Source organism: Cervus canadensis, chromosome 1 (assembly GCF_019320065.1).
Source record: "Cervus canadensis isolate Bull #8, Minnesota chromosome 1, ASM1932006v1, whole genome shotgun sequence".
NCBI lineage: Eukaryota > Metazoa > Chordata > Mammalia > Artiodactyla > Cervidae > Cervus > Cervus canadensis.
In genome coordinates, this window is record NC_057386.1 from 109,085,492 (window position 1) to 109,096,224 (window position 10,733).

General features: G+C 55.3%; 1 protein-coding gene and 1 gene segment (V, D, J or C); both read right to left on the reverse strand.

Moving 5' to 3' along the window:
* Positions 1-443: 443 nt before the first annotated feature.
* LOC122420176 overlaps positions 444-10,733 on the reverse strand; it is a 224,880-nt gene continuing 214,590 nt past the window's right edge. The window contains 2 exon segments of the V gene segment in view: positions 444-873; positions 2,164-2,201. Of these exon segments, the coding sequence occupies positions 554-873; positions 2,164-2,201 (358 nt within the window).
* The window catches only part of LOC122420342 (immunoglobulin lambda-1 light chain-like), a 204,835-nt gene continuing 200,881 nt past the window's right edge, over positions 6,780-10,733 (reverse strand). For 4 of the 7 annotated variants that reach the window (XM_043435471.1, XM_043435455.1, XM_043435464.1 and 1 more), the window contains exons 4-5: positions 8,550-8,582; positions 6,780-7,236 (exon numbers count right to left, since the gene is read on the reverse strand). In XM_043435471.1, coding sequence (XP_043291406.1) covers positions 6,917-7,236; positions 8,550-8,582 — 353 coding nt within the window. In that variant the 3' untranslated portion in view covers positions 6,780-6,916. Of the gene's footprint in view, positions 7,237-8,549; positions 8,589-10,733 lie in introns of all 7 variants that reach the window. The other 3 variants (XM_043435446.1, XM_043435427.1, XM_043435419.1) reach the window with 3 other exon arrangements.

Sequence of the window (10,733 nt, forward strand, 5' to 3'; positions counted from 1 at the left end):
GAATCACCGGGGTGGGGTTTCAGCCAAAACACGCATGACATTAGGGGAGTCATCATCTAAGTGGACAGAGGGCTGCCTGAGCAGGAGCAGTTTCCAGACGTGATTGTTGAGGACTCAGGGGAGGGAGCCGAGATACTGCCCTGGGGCCATGGCAACCAAAGAGTGTGTGACCTGGACCATCAGAGCCGGACGTGGTCCATGCAGAGGAGGAAGCATGGAGGCTGATGGAGAGGGTGGACAGACTTCCACTCCTGCAGTGGCCCCGTCCCCTGTTCTAGAATATTCTCTGGGGAATTCTGGGTGACGGTGAAATCATCCCTCCCCAAACCCCCAAGCCTCCACCCTCTCTCCTGATTCCCAAATGCTAAGAGGATTTGTTTCCTTTGAGGATGACTGAGTTCAGGACACCAAATGTATCAACAAAAATGAGCAGAGAGCATTCATTTCTGAATGACAATGAGGACATTTTATTGAGAGCTGATTGTGTGTAGGAGGAAGGGCTGGGGGAACCAAGGTGGGAGGGTAGAACCTGCTGGGGTGGGGGCCTGGGGCCCTAAGAGCACTCTGAGGGCTTCACTGTCTTCGCCACGGTGCTCCCCTCGTGCGTGACCTCGCAGCTGTAACTGCCTTTAGATTTCCATTCGCTGCCCGTCAGGGTCAGGTAGCTGCTGGCTGCGTACTTGCTGTTGCTCTGTTTGGAGGCCTGGGTGGTCTCCACGTTCCGGGTGATAGTGCTGCCGTCTGCCTTCCAGGCCACGGTCACACTACCCGGGTAGAAGTCGCTGATGAGACACACCAGGGTGGCCTTGTTGGCGTTGAGCTCCTCCGTGGAGGGTGGGAACAGAGTGACCGAGGGTGCGGACTTGGGCTGACCTGCAAGTGGAGGAGGGGATGAAGGTCACAATCTCAGGTCTGCTTCCATCATGGGAGCCCCTGAGTCTGTGTCACAGTGGGACACAGGATCCTTTGAGAGCCCAGCAGGACCCCGAGTCCAGGCACCAGGGAAGGCGGGTGGGGTTTTCTCAGGCACCTCCCCATCTTCCTGGGAAACCTGAGCCGGGACCCCTGCCAGCGCTGTCCTGAGACCCCCCTGGATCTTGGTTTCCCACACAGACATCTGACCCTCATTCTCCTTGCCTGCCCCTTTCTGACATTTGATGGCAGTCTGCCTGCGGCTGTCTGTCTGTCTGTCTGTCCCCTGAGTAGATGATATGACCTCTCTGGCCTCCTGTCAGGTCAATTTTTGACCTGACATGTCTGTTTGCGCCTTTGCCCGGAGGGGTCCGTTGGTCTCCAAGCCTGTGTCCCTTGGAGCCTCTGTGCTGGGTCGAGGAGGAGCCAGTCTGCCTGTCCTCGGTGCCCCATCCGCAGATCAGAGTTCAGGTTCCTCTCTGGTTCTTCTTGGGTCTGGAGGTTTCCTACCCTGGTACCTGTCTCTCTGCTTCCTCAGGGACTCCTGCTTCTGAGGAGTGTGTCCTGCAGACTCAGGTGTCTGCGCCCCCTGCGCCCTGACCTCCCATCTCCGTCCCCAGTTCTGAGTCCAGCACCTTCTCCTCTGCTATCTTTCCTCTTGCAGTTTCCCCGGGTCCCTGGCTGGCCCAGGATCTGCACGGCAGCCCCACGGAGGCCTGGGGGAGCCCCTCCACCTCTGCGGGGTCCGCGACCCGGATACCTAGACCCACAGTCCCCAGACCTCCCTGACCCTCTGACTCCGGCCCCCAGCCCTGAGGGTTCTGGGTCCCTCTGATGTCTCCCCATGGTCCCTCATCTATAGTCTTGTTCCCTTTTCCCCGTGAGATGGGGACCCCAAGTGACCCTCAGAGACAAAGCTGGGTCAACATAGAGCCCAGACTGGTGGTTGGGGGGACAAAGGAGAGCGAAGTCCGGGAGCCAGCTCGGCCCGGCAGACAGACAGACAAGTCAGTAGGTCAGCCTGCTCATTCCCCTGCCTCTGGGGTCAGAGGGGGAGGTCTGGTGGTGACCTCAGTGACAAGTAGGACAAGTCTGGGGTCAGGGGAAGTGAAGAGGTTAGGGCCCCAGGGGTGGGTCCTGGTTAAAGACTTGACCACAGGGCCGACGCCAGACACAGAAAAGAGCAAAGTGACAGAAAAGTGTCCAAACCTTGGGGAAAGAAGAAGGAGAGAAGGGAGGAGGGAGACTCACCCAGGACGGTCAGCTTGGTCCCGCTGCCGAAAACACCACACAGTGACACAGGCTCACACAAAAACCCTCCCTGGGAGGCCCCCGCCCCGCCCCAGCCCCCCACCTGCAGCTGTGCTGGAGGAAGTGGGGTCCCCGCCCCAGGCTGGTGTCTGCCCACAGAGGGGCTTCAGCACCCCTCCCCCCGCAGCAGATGACAGGACAGGGGACCCCGAGAGGGCAGCAGGCTCCTTGGACAGGCTGGTTCCCTAAGCAGGTTTGCGTGTTGGATGCAGTCTTCCCACCAGGCGGCCAGGGGTTGGAATGGAATAATGGGGGCGGGCATTCACCGCCCCAAGAGCAAAGTACCCCAGAGGAGAAAGCTGCTTCTCTTCTCTGTGGAGTTGGCAGCAGCCTGACCCCTGGTGAGAGCACAGGCTGAGGGCAGGGACATCCCCATCCCCCCACGGATCTGGCTGGAATGGATTTGCCACGACCGTCTTCCGACTGACCCTAACTGGGGCTCCAGGGGCTCACCCCTGGTTCCCCGGGGTTCTCCTGGCTTCAAACGGGCATCTCTAGTGAGACTTGGGCTGGTTCCCGTCCAAGTCCGGCCTCCGTCTGCAGGGAGGACCGGACAGTGTCCTGGCCAGCCGTCAGGGTCTCATCTGATTTTTGGATGTGTCTGGGAGCATCTTACTCCGAACAGAGGTGTGAGCAAGCCCCTCACTGTGGTGAAATATCAAGCTGAAATATCAACTTGTTAAAGAGAATCAGGCTGCTGGGCTACATGGTCCATCCCAGGCTTGAGTCGGGCCAGGCACCAGATGGGCCTGGAACACACGGTCCCCACAGAACGCAGGAAGCTATGAGGTCTCCTGGGCCCGAGCGGGAGGCTGCCCTGGACAAAGGTGGGAATGCGAGCACCAAGAGAATATAACCAGGGTGGATTCAAACATCGCCTGCATGTACCCTAGACTTTCCCGTGACATGATTAACTGTTCGCCTTCAGAAGATGGCAGAGACCACTCATCATTTTGTAAAAGTGCTCCACTAAAGGATAGAAGTAAGATCCGAAAGTTACTCTGGGGAAGTGAAGAGCATCTGAAGGGCCTCCCTTTGTGAACCAATTACTGCTTTCACTCCTGGAGAAGGAAATGGCAACCCACTCCAGTAGCTTTGCCTGGAAAATCCCATGGGTAGAGGAGCCTGGTAGGCTATAGTCGATGGAGTCGCAAAGAGTCAGACACGACTGAGTAACTGCACTTTCTTTCACTTACTGCTTTCACTAGAGCAAGGGGGACAGAACTGCAATTGCCCCTGGCTTCCCACCTGAGGGACCTGGGATTCGATCGTCCAAGGAAGATAACTTGGCTAAATTACCTACAATCCCGAAAGGGCACTGTGGAGGGAAGTGGCCAACTGTCCTAGGATTGCCTCTGGCCAAAATATCCCCCAGAACCCTGCTAACCCTTTCTAGCTGGAACCACTTTGCAGGCACATAAAGTAGTGAGAACTTCCCAGATACAGTTTTCGACGGAGGGGCTGGGGGCTGCACCCTGACCCTGGGGGGGTCTTGCAGCCCCTTCTAGCTAGAAAAAGCCAGAGCGATCTGGGAGAGACTGAAGGACCCACCAGTCCCTAGACACGCCCACCAATCCAAGTGTTGAGGCGTTCCAACCCTCCTGGAGAGGACAAAACCACCAGGCCCTAGAAACACCCACCAATCAGAGTGTCAAGGCGTCCCAACCCTCCTGGAAGAACACAAAAAACACCAAATCAAACAGCGCCCCAAACACAACCAAGTAACCAAGAGGCACATGGAAAGATGCTCAACATCACTAATTATTAGAGACATGCAAATCAAAACTACAGTGAGGTACCACCTCCAACTGGTCAGAATGGCCATCATCAAAATATCTGTGAAGAGTGAATGCTGGAGACGTCGTGAAGAAAAAGGAACACTCTTGTATTGCTTGCGGGAATGTCGATTGGTGCAGCCACGAGGGAGAAGAGTATGAAGGTTCCTTAAAATCCCAAAACAGAACTACCATATACAATCCAGCAATCCCACCACTGGGCATATACCCTGAGAAAACCACAGTTCAAAGGGACATATGTACCCCTGTGTTCATCGCAGCACTGTTTACAATAGCCGGGACACGGAAACATCTTAAATGTCCGTCGACAGATGAATGGATAAAGAAGATGTGGTACATACGTGCAAAGGAATATGAGTCACCCATAAGGAAGAATGAAGCAATGCCATTTGTAGAGACACGGATGGACCCAGAGCTTGTCATACTGAGTGAAGTCAGACAGCAAGAGAGAAATAGCACATGATACGGCTTAAGTGTGGAATCTAAGAAAATGGTTCAGGTGAACTGATTTACAAAGCAGAAATGAAGTGACAGATGTAGAAAATAAAATTATGGTTACCAAGGGGGATAGAAGGGGAGGGATAAACTGGGAGATTGAGACTGACGTGCACATGCTGCTCTTATAAAGTCTACGTATAAAATAGATGGCTGATGAGAACCTACGACACAGCACAGAGAACACTAGTCAGCACTCTGTGATGACCTGTATGGAAGAAGAATCGAAAGAAGTGTGGATACACATATACATACACACACACATATATATATGATTCACTTTGTTGTAGTAGAAACTAATACGACACTGTAAGTCAACCATAGTTCAATAAAAATGAATGAAAACAGGGTTTTCTTGGTGGTCCAGTGGTTAAGAATCCACCTGCCGATGCAGGAGATGTGGGTTTGATCTTCCCTGATCTGAGAAGATCCCACGGGCCTTGGAGATCCTAAGTCCTCACACCACAACTATTGAGCCGGGGCTCTAGAGCGTGTGCTCTGCAACGGTGGAAGCCACTGAAATGAGAAGCCTGCACGCTGCAAGTACAGAACAGGCCGTTCTCACTGCAACTAGAGAAAAAACTTGAGAAGCAGTGAAGACCCAGCAACATCAAAAATAAATAAGATAAAATAAAGGAAGACTTTAAAAACTAATCAACATTAACATGAAAAGTTACCAGAAAAAAGAAAGACATTAAAAAAAAAACAAATGAAAACAAAACATAACTAAGTAAATATACTATGACAATTGTGAGTCATTTCATGACTAGGTATTTTTTGGTCTTAAGGAATTATGGACGATTTCTGTTTGGGTTTGCTCATGATAATTTAGTTACAGTTTAGGTTCTTTCTTTCCAGGCCACGAGGGACATATTTTCAGATGAGATGACATGGTGGGGGATGGGCTTCGGAGGCTCCCACTGGGGAGGAGGGATTCCGTTGTGGTGAGGAGTTGGCGGCACCCCTGAACTGATGATCTGGGATCCACGCGACAAGAACCTGGGGGTATTATTACTCCTCTGCCTTCTCATATCATGTTCTCAGTTCTTCATGACGAAAATGTACGACAAGATCCAGGGGAGTTGGTCCTGGGCGGCCACAGCTCCCTGGGGGGGACATGGCGGCATTGTACCCAGCAGGGCCACTGAGATGAGGGCCACCTGGGTGGTCCCCTTCTCCCCTGGGGTCTTCGTTTTCCCATCATGGAGATGGGATCAGGCAGCAACTATGGGACACTGCGGCCCTGGCTTCTCCTACCTCCTCGTCTGTGATTTTGGGTTGGGGTACCAGGGATGAAGACCTGGGGGGGGGCGGTTCTCCCCTCTGCGTCAGGGAGGCCGCAGAGTCCTCTGTCCATGTAGACTTCATCCCTGGGCTGACCCAGCTGTCTGTAGCTCCGGGGAGGGCGGCTCCCTCGCCCTGAAGCTGGAGGCACAGATGGGCTGCAAGGCCGGGGCCCTGAGAATGGCAGAGCCAGGGGGGCGGCGGCTCTGAGCAGATGACCCCTTGCCCCAGGCCCTGAGCTGATGTGTCCAGCTGCAGGTGCGCTCAGGGGAGCCGCTAGGTTATGGCGGGGAGGGCGCCCTGGGCAGGGATCGGGGGCGCCGACTCCTCCGAGAGCCCGACCTTGTTAGAGCCCTCCAGCCACACTCCAAGCCTGTCAAGAGCTGGGTTCATCTGCCTGACTCTCTTACTGAATCCCAATGGACTCTCTCCATGTGACAGTCACTGGATGGCCTCTTTATCCCCAGAAGGTGTCCTTTTCAGCTGACCCGGCTCTCCTGACCACCTCCCCCCCCACCCCCGCCATACAGGAAGATGGCACCTGGTCCCTGCAGATTCCCCCCAGAACTAATTCCATCCCTGACCTGGCTTCAGATGCCTACAGTCCTCCTGCAGGAGGCCCCAGTTCCCTACTAGGGCCCCAAGCCTGCCCTTGTGTGTCTCAGGCTCACCTGGAACCCTCCTCATTTCTCTCCGATCCTCACCCCCAACCCCAGAGCCATCCCCTGTTCCTTTCACAGGCCCTTGTCCCTTCCCAGGGGGACGGGGTGTGGGGGGGAAGCCTGCACCCCAGGAGCCTGCACCGCCTGACAATGTCCTGCTCTGGGTCACCGCTCCCCTGGCACTCAGAGCTCCCTGGTCCCTGGGGCTGGGTTGGGGTGATGATAAGTAGATGGACTCTCGCGTCATACCTGTCCCTTCCCTAAGGAACTGACCCTTAACCCCGACACTCGGCCAGACCCAGAAAGCACTTCAGAAATGTCGGCTGATAAATGACAAGGTCTTTATTCAGGAGAAGCAGGAAGAGGGAGGGAGGAGAGCCCCCTGGTCCGAGCCGACCTGGGCGGGGGCTCCGGGGTCCACGGAGAGCTGGGGGAGGGGGTGAGGGCGAGAGGGCCCTAAGAGCACTCTGGGGGCTTCACTGTCTTCTTCACGGTGCTCCCCTCGTGCGTGACCTCGCAGCTGTAACTGCCTTTAGATTTCCACTCGCTGCCCGTCAGGGTCAGGTAGCTGCTGGCCGCATACTTGCTGTTGCTCTGTTTGGAGGCCTGGGTGGTCTCCACGCCCCGGGTGATGGGTGTGCCGTCTGCCTTCCAGGCCACGGTCACACTACCCGGGTAGAAGTCGCTGATGAGACACACCAGGGTGGCCTTGTTAGTGCTGAGCTCGTCCTTGGAGGGCGGGAACAGAGTGACCGAGGGTGCGGACTTGGGCTGACCTGCAAGTGGGGGAGGGGATGAAGGTCACAATTGCAGGTCTGCTTCCATCATGAGAGCCCCTGAGTCTGTGTCACAGTGGGACACAGGATCCTTTGAGAGCACAGTAGGACCCCGAGTCCAGGCACCACCGTGAGCCAGAGGGTCTGTGCCAGGGAAGGCGGGTGGGGTTTCCTCAGGCACCTCCCCATCTTCCTGGGGAACCTGAGCCGGGACCCCTGCCAGCACTGTCCTGAGAAGCCCTGGGTCTTGGTTTCCCACACAGACATCTGACCCTCACTCTCCTTGCCTGCCCCTTTCTGACGATTGATGGGGGCCTGCCTGCGGCTGTCTGTCTGTCCCCTGAGTAGATGACATGACCTCTCTCACCTCCTGTGGGGTCAATCCGGGGACATTTCTGACCTGACATGTCTTCTCCGGGGACTTCTGAACCTATGCCTCAAGGGGTCTGTTTCACCCACATCTGTCTCCCTGGACCCTGCCTGTGGGCCAGGATCTTTGGCGATCTAGAGCCTGTCTCCTCTTCTGAGGTCTCTCTTATCCTAGTCTTTTTGGCTCTCCGTCCCCTGCCCTATAAACTGGACACATCACTAGAGCTTTTGTGCCATAGATTTTGCCTTTTTTTGAGCAAGGAAGTGTGTCCCGGGGACTTGGGAATCCACGGTGTCCTCATCTTGACCTCCCATCTCCGTCCCCAGTTCTGAGTTCAGCACCTTCTCCTTCCCTGTCTTCCCTCTCGCAGTTTCCCCGGGTTCCTGGCCGGCCCAGGATCTACACGGCAGCCCCACGGAGGCCTGGGGGAGCCCCTCCATCTCTGCGGGGTCTGCGACCCGGATCCCTAGACCCAGAGTCCCCAGACCTCCCTGGCCTTCTGACCTCGGTCCTCAATCCTGGCCCTGAGGGAATGCCTCCCCATCTCTTTCAGCTACCTTTTCCCCTCTTCCCTTTGAGATGGGGACCCCGAGTGACCCTTAGAGACAAAGTGGGTCCAATAAGAGCCCAGACTGGGGTTGGGGCGGGGACAGAGGAAAGCGAGTCTAGGAAGCCAGCTTGGCCCCAGGCAGACAGACAGAGGAGTCTGTAAGTCATCTTGCCTGTTCCCTGGCCTCTGGGGTTAGAGGTGAGGGTCTGGTGGTGACCACAGAGATAAACAGGGCAGTCTGAAGGGGAGAGGGAGAGGTCAGAGCCCGAAGAGCAGGGTCCTGGCGGAAGGCTTGACCACAGGCTGACCCCAAGACCCAGCAAAGAGGAAAACAGCAGAAAGTGGCCCAAACCTCGAGAAGAGCCGGGGGTTGAGGGGGAAGAGGAGACTCACCCAGGACGGTCAGCTTGGTCCCTCCACCGAAAATCCAGCACAGTGACACAGGCTCGAACAAAAACCTCTCCCTGGGAGGCCCCCGCCCCGGCCCCAGCCCTCCACCTGCAGCTGTGCTGGAGGACGTGGGTCACCGCCCCAGGCCGGTGTCTGCTCACAGAGGGGCTTCAGCACCCCTCCTCTGCAGCAGATAACAGGACAGGGGACCCCGAGAGGACAGCAGTGGGCACCCTGGAAGCAGGTCTCCCAGAGGAAGGTGGTGTCCGACCTGCGGTCCCCGGGTGCTGTCTCCTGGGATTTACCGAGTGTGTGGAGGCATCTTTGGGTCCATGAGGTTCCTTGGAAATGGACACCTCTTCTCTGCATGTTTGGACAACCCTCCTTCCTTGGCGAGACCACGAGGTGAGGGCAGAGGGTGTCCCCTCCCTGCCACAACCCTTAGCCCCTTCCAGGTCGAGGCAGTTGACCAGCGTTCGGAGATGTTGGAATCCTCCTAGGTGCCTGAGCATCACGTCAAGAGTGTCCCTGGGATATCCTAGTTTGGGACTGTCTTGAGTGGGGGCGGGGCTGGTCCCGTAGGAGACGACAGCCTGGCCTCCAGGCGTGGGGCATCCCTGTCACTCTCAGATCTGGTCTCACGTTGGGGGGTGTGCTGGGGGGGATTCTTGCCCTGCCTCATTCACAGCGAGACAGGAGCTGCGTGTCCTCCCTGAGGCAATGCCAGCTGCCAAGAAAGGAAACCCAGATCCTGGCCAATTCCGGTTATTGGAACGAAAATGCACAGCAAGAGTTAGATATGTCGTCACCCAGAAAATGAGAGCCTCAAGGGTCCATCACATGGGACCCAGGAGCCCCCTGCAGAGGCTCCCAGTGGACACATGTCCATCTTTTGGAGCCCAAATGCCATCCTCAGAAAAAAGCCGGCAGTGTGTTCACACAACCAGATTCGTTTATGTCCTGGATTATTCGCCACGGGAGGACGGCAGACTCCAGAGCATCGTGCTGTAAGGGGACCCCAAGAAGATTTGGGTCATAACAGAACTTCTTCTGTTTTGCTGGATATGAAACACACAGCAGCCCATTCAGGGACATGGGAGCCCCCCGAGGGAAAGAGTCCAGATCTGAAATCTCGCCGTGATGCATTCCTTCTCTTGGATGGACAGGGTCACTGAGCACCAACTGCTAATGACACTCAAAGGTGGTCTCCCTGCCTGGGGCCTTTGACGGAGAGTATTTAACTGCCCTGGAAAGCAATTTTGCCAAAGTCCACCCTGAACTTGTTAACCCTGTGGAGCCAGAACCGCTTTGCAGGCCCATGAAGCAGACAGAACCACTCAGGTACAGTAGGGGATACGGGAGGCTGTACCCCAATCCTGGGGGGTCCAGATAGCAGCTGATCTCCTGAGACCCCTCCTTGCCAGGAAAAGCCAGAGACTAAGCCACATCCACCAAGCATGGTGTCAAACCTTGCTCAATCCTCATGTAAACAACAAGAAAAACCACAAAATCAAGCACCACCAAAAATACAACGAATTCAATTCACAGTTGACAATGTGAGACGTTTGCTGAGAACTCTGTCATTTGATATTAACAATTTACTCATGATATCTGATCAGGTTTGATAATACATTGTAGCTCTCTTTGAGGTCCTTGTACCTCAGGACACAATCGCAATATTTCAGAGGAACAGTTTCCAATATCTGGAATTTGCTTCCAAAGGTGATCTAAGAGAGGAATTATTGTGTGGTTGTATCGTCAGTAAATGGAAGACTTTGGGGAATTCGCTGATGAGAGCATGGGGCTGTCTTTCATTCACCTGTATCCTTATTTTTTGTGTTCAATTTTCTACAATAAAAACTTACAAGAAAGTAAATGGGATATTGCTCTTGGCAAAGCAGCAAGGGATGGGGTGGTGGCATTATACCCAGCGGGCCAGTGAGATGAGAGTTTGGTGGCCCCCTCTCCACCGGAGCCTCCACACTCAGCTTTGTGAATGGAGTCCCAGATGCCCTGGGACAGGACCCCGAAGTTTCTATCTGGAGTCGAGTCTGTGTTTGGGGTAGGAATGTCTGGGATGAGGCTCCCAGGGGACCCCTGTCCTCTGTCCTCTGTGTCCCCAGAGTCCCCTGTATTGCAGGTTGTGTCCTGGGCTGTCCTTGTCCCCCATCGGCTGTGGTCAAGGCA